This window comes from Mytilus galloprovincialis, chromosome 5, assembly GCF_965363235.1.
Source record: "Mytilus galloprovincialis chromosome 5, xbMytGall1.hap1.1, whole genome shotgun sequence".
NCBI classification, from domain to species: domain Eukaryota; kingdom Metazoa; phylum Mollusca; class Bivalvia; order Mytilida; family Mytilidae; genus Mytilus; species Mytilus galloprovincialis.
Genome location: NC_134842.1, coordinates 35,080,071 through 35,098,571, shown reverse-complemented (window position 1 = coordinate 35,098,571; position 18,501 = coordinate 35,080,071). Strand labels below are relative to the sequence as shown.

At 34.0% G+C, this 18,501-nt stretch overlaps 2 protein-coding genes across 10 annotated transcripts in view; one reads left to right on the top strand and one right to left on the bottom strand.

Annotated features, from left to right (window-relative positions):
• Window positions 1–3,612: 3,612 nt before the first annotated feature.
• LOC143075700 (group 3 secretory phospholipase A2-like) lies at window positions 3,613–9,401 on the bottom strand. Its single transcript, XM_076251253.1, has 5 exons — window positions 9,277–9,401; window positions 8,535–8,720; window positions 6,419–6,631; window positions 5,083–5,234; window positions 3,613–3,873 (listed from the first exon to the last, which is right to left on the bottom strand). The coding sequence occupies exons 1-5, from the start codon at window positions 9,335–9,337 to the stop codon at window positions 3,676–3,678; spliced, it is 810 nt and encodes a 269-aa protein (XP_076107368.1). The 5' UTR covers window positions 9,338–9,401; the 3' UTR covers window positions 3,613–3,675.
• A 6,424-nt stretch (window positions 9,402–15,825) lies between these two features.
• LOC143075698 (huntingtin-interacting protein 1-like) overlaps window positions 15,826–18,501 on the top strand; it is a 45,592-nt gene continuing 42,916 nt past the window's right edge. For 8 of the 9 annotated variants that reach the window (XM_076251250.1, XM_076251247.1, XM_076251248.1 and 5 more), the window contains exon 1: window positions 15,826–16,023. In XM_076251250.1, coding sequence (XP_076107365.1) covers window positions 15,937–16,023 — 87 coding nt within the window. In that variant the 5' untranslated portion in view covers window positions 15,826–15,936. Of the gene's footprint in view, window positions 16,024–16,191; window positions 16,419–18,501 lie in introns of those variants that run through there. The other variant, XM_076251249.1, reaches the window with a different exon arrangement.

Sequence of the window (18,501 nt, the reverse complement as noted above, 5' to 3'; positions counted from 1 at the left end):
GATAAACTCGAGTAAGAAAATGCTTAATTTTTTTGCGTAATTGATTGGTTTCAAACAAAACAAGGACTGTACCATGTGTACATTACTAGATTATATTTTGCAGGTGAATATACACCTGAAACCAAGTGATATATCAAAAGTGTGGAAAGCAAAGAAAGAAAGATGGCCATACACATGATATAGAGATCAGAGAGACAAGATGAAGAAAATTTAAGACGTACCAGAATAAAATAATCATATCTCGGGAAAAACGAAATCGTGACATTATTTATTTTTGTATGACACATCTAATCATTTCGTAATCTTCTTCTTTCCACTCAAACTATTTAATTTGGAATGGTTTTCCTGTCGTTTTGTTTTAGTGATCATTATATTTATGATGTTCTAGGATTGGTTTTTCTGTATGAGACAGTCCTGTGAATATGTGTTGACTTCTATAGTCAATATGATTTTATTAATCTATTCTTAATGCAATGCTTGAAATGCCCTATGTCTATCACAAAACCATACGCGCTGAAATTTTGTCGTACTTGAAAAGATAAATGTCTTTTACAATCGGATAGGGGATTGCTTAATTTCTATTCTTAATTTGACGACAAATTAATTTCCAGATGAGTATAATACTCCTTCTTGAATTATAGATTCTTTTCACAAAAATGCGTATTCTAATATGTTTATTTTTAACTTAATTATTTTGGTCGCTTATTTCAAAATCATTCCTTAAATAACTGAAAAGGAATAAAAATACAACTAACTCGTACGAAAAGAAAAGATACTGTGTGAAAAGTCATGAAATCGTGACCTTCAAGATGATTCGAGAATACCACCCCTGTACTATATTGTATTAATGTGACCTTCAAGATGATTCGAGAATACCACCCCTGTACTATATTGTATTAATAATAACAGTACTAAACGTATTTGTACGTGGGCATATATTTCTTAGCCTATGTAGAATTCAGTCACATGTTGTCTGGACTTAAAGCATGTACTAAAGCTTTTTATATTTCAATATGTTTTATACCAGCATTATTAAGAAATTTGATCGACAACATGTACTTGTGTTATAGTTCCAACCTTTAAACTATTTTAATCTGAATTCTTTTGATATGCAATGCTGAACCAGATCAACGTGCAGCAATGTATACAAGGAACAAATCAAAATATATTACTACAAAATAAATAAATTTGGTGTATTTACTGTCTTCTGATTGGTTAAAATTATTAGTTTTATTTTCAATGTTGTCAATTGTTATGGCGACACGCCCACTCTGACGTTGTGTATTCATACGCCAACATGTGTGTACGTTGTTATTGTTTATATAAATAATATAAAACGTTCTTTGAGCCTTATTTTTGATAGACATTTATTTATAATGAATGGCAATAATTTATTTTGATTTTATTGAACAATAAAACTAATTTTTGACTCTTCACATTTGACATAATCCGCTTCGCGGATTATTCAATGTAAAGAGTCAAAAATTAGTTTTATGGTTCAATAAATTCAAAATAGATAATAGCCATTCATTAAATAAAAACTAGATGGTAGATGAGGGGCGAAAATACAAGAGGGACAGTCAAACTCATAGATCGAAAATAAACTGACAACGTCATGGCTAAAAAACAAAAAGACAAACAAACAAATAATAGTATATAAGACACAACAGAGAAAAACTGAAGACTAAGCAACACGAACCCCACCAAAAACTGCTCCGGAAGGGTAAGCAGATCCTGCTCCACATGTGGCACCCATCGTGTTGCTCATGTAATTACAAACCCAGTAAGTAGACTAATTTGGTAGGTCACATTCGTGTTGAAAATGGGAAGTGGATTGCAGTTACGATATAAGGAACATCATCTGTGAAACGGTTATTCCATAACGGTCACCCGACTCGTGATGCCGTCGATAACATTATGTTCATCCTTAATTGGCATATACAAACATCCGTTGGATTTGGAAATTTGTTTATTAGTAGCAAATATATCAAATCTTTTTTTTAACTTTTCTGGACACGGGATGACCTAGCACATTATAAATAAATGTGTACTGTCGCAGATCTTATGTTGACCTCTAGATGTATGTTGGTTTTCGGTCGTTGGGTCGATGTCTAACTGATGTATATACCACAAGTTGTTGTTGATCATGGTAAAACGTAAGAGGACAATTTTCAGCTTAGATGTATATTAATGTTGACCTTTAATCATTTTGTCTCTAATGGTGAGTTGCCCCATTGGCAATCATACAACATCTTTTTATTTCTGTAACGCTGTATAAGTTCTATGAAAAAAATATGTAAAACGCTATAAAACACAAAAGCAGTCCAAAAACAACGCGATTGTCAAATGTTGAACATAACGAGACGGTCTGACACAATCACAACTAAATGGTCAGTGGGCGTAGTATAATGGTTACATTTCTATGGTTGGAAGCCAAATTACAATTAAAACATTGTTATCTACATAAGCGCCATTTTTAAAATGTCATATCAAACATAAATAATATTTGTCCGGGGTAATCCTTCTATAAAATCATTTACAGAACGTCTTAAAGGTTAAATGTATAACTGGACTGGCTATTTACCATTACCTTATCACAGATAGCTGTTCTGGTTGTTTATAGAATTAACTCATAATTTCTGTCGAAGAACAAGCCATGTTTTTACAAATAAGATTCCGTCACTTGAGAGGAAAAACTAATAGACGAATTGATTTTTGCTTCCAAACTTATTATATTGTATAAATACGGCGCATATCAAGAGTCATTAATTAGCATATATATTGGGTTGCTATTGATAGAAGAATAAAAGGTGCTTTGTTGGAATGACAAATAGCTGCTGGCTTAGTGGAAGGACTTCTGTGGTTACGAATTTAATAGGTTTCAGTCTGTTGACTGACATACATATGCAGATTGCGTCACATGGCTTAATTTGCAAAGTTATCATTCAAATTTATTGGAGACCACTCAACTTAAAATGTCCGATTTTTTTGTTTATTGGTAATTAGCTATGGCATTACCGGTCATTGTTTTAGAAGTAGGTGACCAAACAGGATTGTGCTTACTTAAGTTGCTGATTTCTTCAAATATCGTTTACCCTATTCACTACCACAATCGTCAACACTTAAAAGAATAAACTCTGAGATCGGAAAGCAGATAGTAAAAACTCATTGTAGATTATTCCTCTAGGGAACCTTAACTTTCAAGTTTGCCTGTCAAAAATAAAGTGGTGTGTCAAATAAACTAATCCGCTTAGAAATAGTTTCATTTAACTACAACAAAAAACAAAACGTTAATAGATGTAAAGACTCTTTGCTTCCGGGGAATCAAATCTTGTTTAGCCCTCCCCCTTTTATTTAATTTATGAGAAAATGTAGTTGAGTCCCATTGAACACAAACATCTAAGATACCTCATCCGCAACACATGTGTTGCATTTTTTTTGAAAATAAAGATATTTAAACAAGTTGCTGAAATTTACTGAGGAGGCGGGTATTGTATTCCACTAGGGATTGAATGTTTGAGGACCACAGAGAGAACTGATGTATTGAATATATAGTTTGATCAAATCCTTTTTCGTCAAGTGTAACGAAATCATTCATATAATTGTGACGTATAAAAGCTGGATTTGTTTATTCGTTAAAAAGCATGAAATATTTAGTTTTTTACATCTTTCATCTTATCCAACTACATCGTCTGCCCATTTATATGGAAACGAGTGTAATACCGCCTTTTCTCCACTTGCCGTTTCTTCGCACCACAGTTTTGACCAATGCTCTTTAGCGCAGTATTGCCCCTGTTCAAACTTGATACATTTCACATTCAGGAGACCAAAGAACATTTCTCCAACTTCATTTGATGTTGTAGTGTTAATTTTCTGTGGATAAACAAACACGTTTGTGTATTTTACCAAAAAGAAAATTATTTCAATACTTTTGTAACCAGAAACCGTAAATCATATTATGAAAAAAAAAACGTGAGCTGTTGTTGTTGTTTGTTGTTGATTTTTTTTTTTTGCTCATACCTTATGTTTTGTATTTTTCTTTTTAACTCGTTTTATCAAAAGTTTTGCATATCAGATGTATAGAGCATGGGAAACATGAAGTAAGAAACGCACCAACCATGCACCTAGTTTTACTTGTCTTTTTACCAGAATAATGCGTTCAGCAACATCTAAATCGTGAATATTTGTAGTTTTCCACTAAGTAAGGGAATAACTGACGACTTTACTACTAGTATGTTAAACATACACGTGTGCAACGATGACGTATACAGGATCATTTAGATTCATGTTAGTTGCATGTGATAAAGTTGTGGTAATTTTGAAAACATTTCACCTTATTCATTGGCTCCAGGAGATTTTGGAAAAGGTATACGAGACCTTCATCATAAACCCGTTTCCTATAACATGCATGACATATTTGCCACTGAACGTTTTAGTAATCAATCAATGACATATAAAATTTAACAGATCGTTTCACCATCGATTGATTCTTTATATTTTAATACTGTGTGCCACGATTATTTGCAGTCCTCGAAACGATATGCCGATTTAAACTCTCTGATAGAATCATATTCAAAACAGTGTGGCTGTGGCCATTGATTGACGACCTAAATTATCCTATTGACTGGGACATATTAGGTGAACGTATGTCTGTAACGACCACTGCTCACTACTTACTTATTATAGAATTTAAACCGTGGGGTCATCAAAGGTTCTTAACGCCTTTAATAATAAAAAACTCGAAAAATTAATCAGGAATAACCTTTATATTTTGATTTATATTATTGGTATAAATCAAAACATCGTGTTATTCCTGATTAGTTTTTCGAATAACTTTATTTATGTGTTGAGAACCTTTGGTGACCCCACAGTTTAAGTGTCATTAAAAAGTACATAGTGAGCAGTGGTCGTTACAGACAAACATTCACACAATCTGTCCCAGTCAATGGGATAATTTAGGTCGCCAATCAATAGTCACAGCCACACTGTTTTGAATATGATTCTATATGTATTTTCTAGTATTGCATATATATCCCCCTTAAGTGAAATGTACTTCTAAAACAAAGTTGCTACAAGTCATACCTTTAGACAGTTAAATAGTCCAGTGTCACAATCACAGTGACTAATAGTCCAGGGGTATGGATTTCTAAGGTGATATTTCTCAGCAAAATGGTCCAAGAAATACGGACAATGATCGTGGTCACGACAACACATATCTGTATTCTTATATTTTCCTGAATAAAAAATATGAAAAGAAAATTATTCCTACATTCTGGCAATATGATTCTTTTTAATATCGTAGTCAAACCAACGCAACCAAAATGGGTGACCTAAGATTTCATTTACATTTTCGACTCTTTGAGAGAAATGAATGTGTCTAGTATATTTTTCAGTTCAAAACTGATGGACTGCCCTTGATGTCATTGGATTGACATTTAGAAAAGTTTAAACCGCAAAGTGTCTACTATTGTACTAATACTTTGCTGACTTTTATGTGTTTTATTACTGTCTTACCCAGATCATTATAACTGGTAGCTACATTTTCCAGTCCACACCACTTAGTTCTTACCCAGATCATTATAACTAGAAGCTACATTGTCCAGTCCACACCACTTTGTTCTTACCCAGATCATTATAACTAGAGGCTACATTGTCCAGTCCACACCACTTAGTTCTTACCGAGATCATTATAACTAGAAGCTACATTGTCCAGTCCACACCACTTAGTTCTTACTCAGATCATTATAACTAGAGCCTACATTGCCCAGTCCACACCACTTAGTTCTTACCGAGATCATTATAACTAGATAACTAGAAGCAACATTGTCCAGTCCACACCACTTAGTTCTTACCCAGATCATTATAACTAGAAGCTACATTGTCCAGTCCACACCACTTGGTTCTTACCCAGATCATTATAACTAGAGGCTACATTGTCCAGTCCACACCACTTAGTTCTTACCGAGATCATTATAACTAGATAACTAGAAGCTACATTGTCCCGTCCACACCACTTAGTTCTTACTTAGATCATTATAACTAGAGGCTACATTGCCGAGTCCACACCACTTAGTTCTTACCGAGATCATTATAACTAGATAACTAGAAGCTACATTGTCCAGTCCACACCACTTAGTTCTTACCATGATCATTATAACTAGAAGCTACATTGTCCAGTCCACACCACTAAGTTCTTACCGAGATCATTATAACTAGAAGCTACATTGTCCAGTCCACACCACTTAATTCTTACCGAGATCATTATAACTCGAAGCTACATTGTTCAGTCCACACCACTTAGTTCTTACCGAGATCATTATAACTAGAAACTACTTTGTCCAGTCCACACCACTTAGTTCTTACCCAGATCATTATAACTAGACGCTACATTGTCCAGTCCACACCACTTAGTTCTTACCGAGATCATTATAACTAGAAGCTACATTGTCCAGTCCACACCACTTAGTTCCTGGGAAGATAGCTAGGTCAAGCTTATGTCCAGCTGGGTCTCCTGTTTTCTCGGGGGTGAACGGAACTCCTGTTCCGTCTATTCCATTCCTCTTCACAAAGTGTGGGCTGGTCACTTCTTTTGAAATACACCTCTTCCACATGTCCATTTTACCCTTTTCTCCTGTCATTTTGATAAGTTAGTTAGACATGGTCATATTTTAAATTAATTATGTATTCAATAAGTAAATATAAAAAAGAAGATGTGGTATGATTGCCAATGAGACAACTGTCCACAAGAGACCAAAATGACACAGATATTATCAGCTATAGGTCACCGAACGGCCTTCAACAATGAGCAAAGCCCATACCGCATAGTCAGCTATAAAAGGCCCCGATATGACAATGTAAAACAATTCAAACGAGAAAACTAAAGGCCTTATTTATATAAAACAAAAATGAACGATAAACAAATAAAAACACACAAACAAACGACAACCACTGAATTACAGGCTCCTGTCTTGGGCCAGGCAAATACATAAATAATGTGGCGGGGTTAAACATGTAAGCGGGATCCCAATCCTCCCCAACCTGGGACAGTGGTATAACAGTACAACATAGAAACGAACTATAAAAATCAGTTGAAAAGGCTTAACTCATCAAATGGACAAAAATATAAGTGGACGTAGCCGGGTACTTGTACATCCCGACAACAAAAAGACACTAGGAACAGATCTGAGAGTACTCACAGTTATCTGACAGCTAATTCAAAGCCACTAACAGCTAATAAAACAATCATGAATCTAAAACTAAACAATCAATCCGTACACATTTAACATCCAATGGATTTAGTGTATAGAAGTCATAAACAGTCAGAGAAAACAATGACCTTGTGCAATGCCAAGTTACAGATATCGACAGATTGTAAATCCATGAATGTGTATATGTAAATAACATACTACTAATATTTAGTTTGCTTTTGATTAACTGATAACAAAATCAATATTTATACCAATAAAAACAATATTCAATAATCTTATTACAGTGTTATATTGGTAACCTTTTAGAATAAAATTATTTAAAGGGTCGATAAGCTTACTAGGATCATTTCTAAATATCCGGGCACGGTTAACAACATTTCCGTAAAAATGAGGATGTGCTATCCCGTTTGAAATAAGTTTTCTACAGGTGCAATCAAACTTCAAAAACAAATCTTTATATCTATGGAAAAATTTAGTAAAGGTTTCTAGTTATTTATGGTAACGATATCCCTGGTTTAATCATTTACCCGTAATACATAGATTGCGTTAGTTAAAATCAAAAACGTCAAAACAGACACGGGCATAGCGAACGAGCTGTAAAATATAAACACCGTAAGATCATCACCATCTAAAAATGGAAAATTAATAATAGGGAACGAAAATCGTCTCTTTTTGTCGTTAATTTTAGTGTGTAGTTTCCCGTTTAAAACCAAAATATCTGAATCCAGGAAAGGACAGTTATTACCGTATAAATTTGATTTATTTAAAGTAAGTTCCTTGGGGTAAATTTTAGCAGTATATTGAGAAAAGCAGTCTTTTAAATACAAAGACAATACTAAAAAATTGTAGCTAGATCAAAACATAGGATATCTCCCTATAGCATTAAGACTACTTGGAAATGGTATGCCCCTTTTTGCGCACAGACTTAAAGATACCTAGTCCGTGAGTAAGACTAATACGCTAGCTGGGAGGGCGCTCTGAAGGTTGCCTAATACAAAGCCATTCAATATCTTTCGTGTTGAAAGTGCCATGTGCTCTGTCTTGGTGGTAGCAATCTCTGCATCAACTCTTTGCTCATTCCTATTGTAGGACAACTTTCCGCATTGGCTATCCAAATTTCCCGCCCTCCATCGACAAAGTAGTCTCTTACATGACGGTTTGATATTCTCTAAATGTATAGGTCAATTTTAGGGGCAATGTAATCTGCTAAATTTTACTTTCCTATCGTAACTTTTCCTTCTTCTACAGTGACAATCAAGTTAATATCCCGCCCATGTCCTTCAGCTTTAAACTTATGAAAACTGCTTAATTTATTATGTTACTCACCGATTTCTATTGTCATGGGATTGGTATTCAGCAATAAATCCATGGCTTTCTCTTTGTCCTCCGTCAAGCTGCAAGACAGTAGACCATCAGACCGTGAGGCTAAAGCACTGATGAAGAAACTACCATCTGTAACTTCTATCGCATGTTTACCATTACCATATGGGGTCTCCAACCATGCTAACTTACCTGTTATGATGAAGGAATCATGAAAGACAAGCGTCAACAACAAATAAAAGGTAAGTGTCAGAAATTGGTGAAAAGCAAGTGTCAACTTCTGGTAAGTGTCAACTTATGGTGAAAAGCAAGTGTCAACTTATGGTGAAAAGCAAGTGAAATCTTGTGGTGAAAAGCAAGTGAAAACGTATGGTGAAAAGCAAATAAAAACTTATGGTGAAAAGTAAGTGAAAACTTATGGAGAAAAGCAAGTGAAAACTTATGGTGAAAAGCACGTGTCCATTACTGATTATAGGAAAAGTCAAAAAATCCGTCTCTGTTGTTTATGCAGGTTTTTTTCATTTGTGTCGTTGGTCTGTTGTCTCATTGACATATATCCACATATCCTTGTTTTCGTGTCATTCAAATATAAACAAATGTAAATATTATTGTTTCATTGTTTATACAATTAAGACGGAAATGATAGGATAGGCTTAATATTTATTTGTTGTGACAATGGAAGACCAAAAGCAACATAAGGATGTCTTATGCAAATTAATATATTGTCTAAAACTAGCATATTAATTACCTGATTCAACAGAGTAAGCATTGTATATTAAAGTTATGATGATAGCTGACAACATCGACATTTCCAAACAACCGTATAATCATCAATTCTTCAGAGATAAGACATACAAGAGTCACATGTAAATATGTGTCAGGTCACTCAGACTTTTAAGATTTTAACAAAATAAAAATTTGAAATGGCTATTTCGCAACCAATCCCATTTTGATTTCATAATAGTTATCAAAGGTACCAGAATTATAACTTAGTACGCCAGACGCGCGTTTCGTCTACATAAGACTGGCCTTCAAAGGCAGTTATTTCAGATTATAATTTAAATCTGAACTCATTCGTCAACCAAATTACACTAACTGAGACAAAAAAAAAACAATTTCTGTTATGTAACAAAACCCAAACCAGAAACAGTGCCAGTGGCGGATCCAGAGGGGGGGTTCCGGGGGTCCGCACCCCCCCCTTTATTTTGGCCGATCAATGCATTTGGAATCGGGACATATGTTTTGCACCCCCCTGCACCCCCCCTTTGCCCTGGGCTAGCACCCCCCCTTTCGAAAATTCCTGCATCCGCCACTGAGTGCTGTGTAGCAAACATATTTTTAAACAGAAAATAAACGTGTATTTTTTTTTTATCCCAAAATGGTAATTTTGTCAAAATAATAAGCTTTTCATAACACGAGTATATATTGATAGGGGATTATTAAAGAAACCAAAAGAGCAAACAAAAAACATAGGTCAAGGTGCTTATTTTAGAGATATATAAGCAATTGTAATTTGGCGGGAAAATGTTCTCCCTTGATTTTTCATAGCTTTATCATTGACAAGTTAAAGTGTTCAAAAACTATTAAAAGATAACAAGGATTTTATGAGACTTTTAATACAGATGACTTAGTTTTATACATGTTAAAGATTTTTAAAAAGAAAAATGGGGGTCAATGGGCAATTTTTTTAAGGCATTCAAATTGATAAAACCAGAGGATTCTGAAAATCTGACAAAAATTCCTAAACATGACAAGCGAACATTCTTATTGCTCCATACACTCTGCTTCTTCTCGCTCTGATGTACAACTCTCCATCAAAATCACAATTTGTAAAAGTTAACCATTATATGTCAAAGTATGGTCTTTAACACAGAGCATTGTTATAAAGGTCCCCATAAATGACTAATGTAAAACCATTCAAACGGGGAAACTAACAGTCTAATCTAAATAAAATAACGAGAAACGAGAAACGAGAAATACTTACGAACCACACCAACAAACGACACCCACTAAGCATCGGGTTCCTCACTTAGGATAGGTGCAAACAAATGCAGCGGGTTTAAAAGTTTTGATAGGTACCAACCGTCACCCTTACCTGAAACAATAGTGATACATCACAACACAGAAAGACACACAATAACATATCAAGTGAAAGGGCTTCACTCAATCAAAAGACATATTAAAACAAGTGAATAGACACTGAACGAATAAATTTGTTCTATTAATACACAATGTAAATAAAGTAACGTAGTATAAAAAGGCCATGAGTTTTAAAATTACGATATACGAGTTACCACACATTTATGAAATACAAAATAGATCTTGTATTGCTGCCTTATGTTAAGAATGTTCAGTTCTGTATACAGCATGTCTCTGTTAATTAGCGAAACACAAGATATAATTGAAATTGACTGGTTTGTAAGAAAAATCTCCGTTAAACTGTATAAGACATGTTTTACCCAATTATAAAATTTCCAATGTCCAATATCAGATTTTATAAGACGGAACGCCATTTGGCTTCCATTGAAGTGCGATAATTGTTCAGAACATTTTTCAGAGTCAGTATTATACCATATAATGGTTATAAATAAGTGTTGCAAATTGGTATCGGATGTCCTTCATTTGAACAAGTCGCCTTGACGTGTTTGTCCATTTGTAAGGTCAATTAGATATAAATATACACAACAGAACTGACCAATGTAAAAAAGACATATATGGAGAATAAAACCGGTAAACAAATCTACAATCGTACAGATAATGCGGCAAACTAGACAAATGAAAATAAATCACACAGTGCGCTACAAAAACAACACAAATACTGACATGAAACGATTCAACAAAATTATAGGCTCGATCTCCTGGTAGTCAATTAATTTTGATTTGTATGTGTTTTTTGTCAACAGCAATAATGGTATTATTAAGAGATGGTTTCCTGTACATATTTTACTTATCATTACGAGAAGAAAGAAGTTTCTGTGATGATGGTCACTTTGCTTTTTGATGTAGTTACCTATTTTGGATGTCATCTATTTAGTCAAATTTGTTATTTGTTGATGTCATATATTGAGCCATCTGTTATGTTATTTGGTGATGTCAGATACTCAGAAATCTATGTTATTTGTTGATATCAGATATTCAGAAATCTATGTTATTTGTTGATACATGTATCAGATATTCAGAAATCTATGTTATTTGTTGATGTCAGATATTCAGATATCTATGGTATTTGTTGGTGTCATATATTCTGACATTTATGTTATTTTTTTATGCTAGATATTCAACGACATCTTTTGTATTTGTTGGTGTCATATTTTCAGCGACATCTATGTTATTTGTTGATATGAGATATTCAGACATCTGTGTTATTTGTTGATGTCAGATATTCGGCGACTTCTATGTTATTTGTTGATGTCAGATATTCAGCCATTTGTGTTATTTCAACGTTTGATGTATGATAATATTGAATTAATTAGTTAAAGCAGATTCACAACTTTCCATCTGTATGTACCTGGTGAAAAGTCAGAACGACTTATAATATTTTAGTAGATTTTGTTCATAGTTGAAGGACGTTTTTTGGCATATTTTAGAAATTAATGGTGTAACTGTCGTTATTCTACTGTCATATATTTACGTTTATTCAGTGTCGTTAGATATAAGTGTGGAAAAAATTACCAATTCATATAATGTGTGCATTGGTAATGAGATGCAACTCTTACGGATCTTGTATAGAAAAGTATCTTTAGATAGATTCCGGTATTAAACATTAAAAGTATACATTTAAAAAAAATTAGATTGATATCTTTTTAGAATATAACTTTACAATGAAAATGTCAAGAACAAATTATAAATGGCTTGAAAATGGTATGGTCAAATTGAAAATATGCTTAATAAGAACAAATTACATGTAATAAGATTAAGCAGAATGTTTTCTGAAATTTTTTTCACTTTTTAATTTTGAGAAACATTTTGTATCTTCTTTTTCTGATAAGGAATAGCAATAGAAGTGTTTTTTTTTTTTTAAAGGACATCGTCTGAATGTTTTTAAAATTGTTTAACTAATTTGTACTTCCTGTTGTAAATGAGGAAGACGAATTTCGATATGTCATGAAATGCAAATGATTACAAGCAATAAGAAACAAAATTATATCTAATATTGTGAACAGTATACCATGATTCCAGAAAATATCTGAATTTGAAAAATTTCAATGCATTTTGCATGATGAATAACGATTATGTTATAAACACTGGTAATGACATGATAGACTAGACTAGACTAGACTAGACTAGACTAGAAAATAGAATAGAATAGAATAGAATAGAATAGAATAGAATAGAATAGAATAGAATATTTTTTTATTTCCCAAATTACTTAAGAATTGAATGCTTCTTTTTGTAACTTCATTGGGGTGTAAAAGCGTTGACCGAAGTACATTTTGTATGAAGCGCGGAAGCAGCGCTTCATACTAAAAATGTGCGCACGGTCAACGCTTTTACACCCCTATGAAGTTACAAAAAGAAGCATGCAATACTTATAATTACATTTTTTTAGCAATGATCATTAAAACACGAATTTTATTATTGTTTTATTTAATTCACCTGTGCACTTTATTGTGGGACCACGTGTTATCATGAATGAAAAGTTTTATTGAGCAATGCAATTGCTTACGGAATAACACGTGATGTGCAGTTAGCCAATCAGAATAAAGTATCATAATGAAACATGATACATCTAATGTAATTATAGGGCCCATAAAGGGCATAAAACCGATACAATTGATTTACGTAATTGGTAATATAAGCATTGGTCAGAATCAGATCCAAAAACCGCATATGTATTGTGAATAAGAGAATAATAAAATTACATTATATGCATTTATTCTCAAATTATTTACTTGACTTAGTGTCAGTGTTCATCTCCTTAATTCAAAACAGTCACAAATATAACAGCACAGTTTATCCACAACAGTTACATTTTCTTGGGTCAAAGGACATAAAAATTTAGAAGATTTATTATTTAAGAATTGAATGCTTCTTTTTGTAGCTTCATTAGGGTGTAAAAGCGTTGACCGAAGTACATTTTGTACTTATTGAGCAATGCAATTGCTTACGGAATAACAACGTGCAGTTAGTCAATCAGAATAAAGTATCATAATGAAACATACATCTAATGTAATTAATTAGATTTATAAAATTATAACAATTGTTAGAAATGTCTTGAAAAATATCTTCCCTTTGAATATCATAAAGACTATACCACTATTTGATATAGTAGTTTCGTATCTATAAATGGTGTTTCATGATTTCTATATTTTCGGATTATTCTCCAAAATTCACCTTTTTGTATATGCCAATGTTTAATGTTTTGTGTTGTTGTTGGTCACAATCCTATACATATTATGGATTCTGAATTTTCTGAGTTTTATTTTCGTCTGGTAGTTAATCAAGCAATTTTGTGTCCGTAAAATAATTCTTAATTTTCAGAGTTTATTTTCGTCGGGCTGTTAAGCAACTGTCGATCAAGCTAGTGATATTGCCAGTGGAAACACCTTTCATCTTTCTTTATTGTATTTACAGATGTTTACAGTGACAACAACTGAACCGAACTCCGAAACAGCGGTTACGTCCTCTTTACTACGCTACGTTGACTTTAAATGATAGTTTAGCGAAGCAACGTCACCACTGTTTCGGAGTTTGCAACTGAACATGACTCGGTTATGACATTTACAACTTCCCGTACATTTTTTTTTTATGTATGGCTCTGGGTCATTTTACTTTTTTTCCTGGTTATCATAACTAGCCTTGTTTAAGTTGTGTATGTGTTAAATTAAAATCTTTATTGGTTTCAAATTTAGTAAACTCTTAGAGAGAAACTTTTGCGGATAGTACTGTTGTTTCACTGACAATAATACAACAACTCCTTATTATTTTCCAAAGTAATTTAATGATTTTATGCAGTTCTAAGTTTAAATATTCTGAACTCAGTCAAGGTATCTTAACTCTCAAACTTTGGGAAAATCCTCGGCAGTCGGTCATTTAAAAAAAATAATAGTTGATGACTGAGTGCTTAGGACACGCAAAGAATTTAAGAGTTTAGTTCCCGGGAACCTAAAATATATATTGACAGGGAGTAATCATGACAGTGAAGCAGGGGGTCCAGCCATTTTAAAGGGGAGGTCCTAACCCAGGGCAAAGAGGGAAGGGGGGGGGGGCGATTCCAACGACATGTCCCCATTCAAATGCATTGATTGTCCAAAAAAAGGGGGGTTCCAACCCCGGAACCCCCCCCCCCCCCCTGGATCTGCCAATGTGAAGGGACTTCAAGGTCGTCCGGGTGTACAAGTTCTAGTAACAATAATTCAATATTTGAATAATTGTAAAATGAATTAAAGGTCCTAAAAAATACCTTTAAGACATCTTATGGTAAGCTCACCTTCCGGCCTACAATCATGATGAATTATTATTAATTATCAAGCCATGATAAAGGAAAATGGTTACTTTTGGGATGAAAACATTTCTAACAAGAATGTGTCCCCGGTACAAGGATGCCCCATCCACACTATCATTTTCTATGTTCTATGGACCGTGAAAATGGGGGGAAATCTTTAATTTGGCATTGAATTAAAAAAGATCATATCAAAGGGAACATGTGTACGGCTAAGGGACGACATCAAAAGATCGATGTATGATAAAAAACTTAAATCAAATAGTTTGGGGGTTGGGGGGGGGGGGGGGCGCGATTAAAATTCTGCAAGTTTTGTATATCTAAAATCGATTTTGACATATATCCCTATTGGTAAATCAATTTTCCCCAAATTAAGTTAAGAGGGGGGAGGGGGGGGGGGGTCAGTGAAAAAATTATGTGAATTTAAGTTTGTTATCCTACATTGAACTTTTGAAGTCGTCCCTAAGTTTCAAGTTGATTGGACTTCAACTTTATCAAAAACTACCTCGACCAAAAGCTTTAACCTGAAGCAGGACAGACAGACGAACGGACGGAAGGATGAACGAACGAATAAATGAACGGACGCACAGACCAGATTGAAAACATAATGCCCACATCAGTGTATGATAAATGGGGCATAAAAAAAATTCAAAAACGACTTGATATTTATAAACTGGCTAAACACTAATCAAACACGTATCACTCATACAATTCATATTTAAAGAGGCTATATGCATGATATGTGAGAAATTCAAATGTTTAATAATTAAAATATGAAATATTTAGTAAACTTGAAATCTGCAAAATTACGCGGGAAATAGATTTATTGTTCCTGGTAATTTGACAGATCATAAGGGGGCGCTGTTATAACCACAAACCGGGGAGTGCACTTTTACGAAATACATGTCTACTGTTACAAAGTTGAAATAGTTGTGCCCAATATGATTAAACGATATTTGAAATAGAATGTCAACGAGACATTTACCCAGAGCAATTGGAAGCAGGGGGAAAACTGCACTTGAAATAGAAAGAGAGAATTTTGAGAAAAGTCAGGTAAAATCTTTCACCGGAAGTGCATATTTGTTTATATTTATCATGATTTGTTTTACATGTTTTCAGTATATCTTACACATTAACAATTAACAAGCGATCAGACAAATGGATATCAACTACACAAATCACTGGGATTCCGTAAAGCTTAAATGTACGGCATGACTCATGTGTACATACCGAATACACAGCCAGCTGATGCGTAGAATCCGTCATCCCAATTTTTGACACATTCTCAATCAAATTGATCAAGAAAAATAAAATATCAATGTGACCTTTTTCCAAAGGTTAGCCTTGAATTATACAAAAACAAAGTATGGATAAGCAAAGTCTTTGTGGTGTGGGGTAGCTCAAATGACATGACACCGAACAGCTGTTTAGAGCTGAAATATAATGAGGTATGTCAAATAACACTTTATGGGTGTTTTTAAACATTTGATTGTCCTTTTGGTTTACTTTTTTGTTTACTGTTAAAGGGTGATCTTTTTATTAATTTTTGCATGCTTTTATGAACATGCACTTTCTATTAGTTTTTATGCATAGGAGCAGCAATTTCAACTAATGTCAGACTACACGAAATACGTCGGACCGTCGGACAAATCCCGTGAATAATGGATCGGTCTGGTAAAATTTTGTTGAATTCCGGTCCGAATGTTCAGTGTTTTTTTTTTCATGGATTTTTCTAACATTCTAGCAAAATTGCCAAACGATCTCAAATTCATTTTCATCTTTATTATTCATCACAGCGATGTTTATTTTGTTCAACCGCTAGCTTTATGCCGAACATCGCCAACCAGTAATGTGTAAATCCGGGTAAAAACATATCTGACTGTCAAAAACAACAATGGATGCCATCATTGGCACAACCGGAAATGTAAAAGAAAACCGGATCAGATTCTGGGAACGGATAAGGATAATTCCGGGTTTGCCGATTTAAATACAATAAATGAATAAAAATCCAAGCAGATCACAAAATTTAGCTATGAAATATAACCACAAGAATTGAAAACCAAAAGATAAATGAAAAAGAAAGAAGAAACAGGAAATAATATTTTATACAGAAACTCTAAATTATGTTTAGTTCACAAACATTGTCAAAATCCAATAAAATGGGACATTACTCTTCACTGAAATGCATTCAAGCAATTGTGCACAACTTTCATAACAATATCCCCTCTTGTTACATCATTTTGTTTTAATTTGTGCATTTTGGGGAGGAGTAGGGCACAACAAAGTCATATGTTTGTTGTTTTTTGTCGGATAATATACAATTAGATGTAAAAAAAAAATTGGTCTGGTAAAATTTCATTCGGTCTGGTAAAGCTAGGATGCTTACCAGACCGAATGTCCTGTAAAAATAAAATTCATTCGCGTAGTCTGTAATGTAGTTTGGCATTATACAAGCAATGTATAATGAATTGCTACTTGAGATGATAGTTGTCAATTATGTGTTAGGACAGCTGCTCTTGTAATATGGTAACATGCCTTCAGTGCAGTTGGTCATGGGTTCCAACTCGGTCTGGGTCTAATCAAAGATCAGAGAATTAATGTTTGCTGCTTCTCCATCTTCTCCATCAAGCATGCAGCATTAAGCAGTAAGTGAGCAAAGACTGTTTGGTCGTAATAATGTGTCTGAGTTGGATGACATGTCTTCCTGTGTATTGTTACCCTGTGAGCGAGCATGTTAAGATACATGTACCTGCTCAGCGTGTCAGTCTGGTAAAAAGCAGGGTAAATATTCATATAAGATTAAAATTGAGAAACGACTGCAACCCAACCACAGAGCAGACAACAGCCGAAGGCCACCAATGGGTCTTTAATGAAGCGAGAAACTCCGGCACCCTGAGGCCTCCTTCAGCTGGCCCCTAAACAAATATGTATACTAGTTCAGTGAAAATGGACGTCATACTAAACTCCTTATTATACATAAGAAACTAAAATTAAAAATCATACAAGACTAAAAAAGGCCAGAGGCTCCTGACTTGAGACAGGCGCAAAATTGCGGTGAGGCTAAACATGTTTTTTGAGATCTCAACCGTCCCCTTATATACCTCTAGCCAATGTAGAAAAATCAAGCGCACTAATATACACAGTAAAACTCAGTTTCAGAGAAGCCTGAGTCGGACGTCAGAATATGAAACAACATGTTTTTCTCCTGAATATGCATATCAATAAATTTGCCACTGGACATTAAGCAGCTATCAATCATCATCAGTATGCGGTGACATATAGACAGTTGCCACTGCTTGTAGACAAACCAAAAATAACAATTAAAGAAAAAAACATCAAAAATATATTAGCAGATAGTCTTTATTTTGACACAAGACATGTCTTGACTTTTTAGAACATCTGTTGTATGATTCATTGTAACAGTATCTCTACCCCCTTAAACCAAATTAATCGTTCTTGGATATGACTTGTTTGTCAGACTTTATACATGTTATAAATTGTCAAAGTTAGAACACAAGCTGCTCAATTATG

Bases quoted from the DNA above. Each gene is read 5' to 3' on its own strand.
- LOC143075700 (XM_076251253.1), bottom strand. From the start codon at position 9,337: ATGTCGATGTTGTCAGCTATCATCATAACTTTAATATACAATGCTTAC. The intron at 8,721-9,276 runs GTAATTAATATG...TCATCATAACAG, and splicing joins TGCTTACTCTGTTGAATCAG to GTAAGTTAGCATGGTTGGAG. The intron at 6,632-8,534 runs GTGAGTAACATA...TCAAAATGACAG, and splicing joins TCCCATGACAATAGAAATCG to GAGAAAAGGGTAAAATGGAC.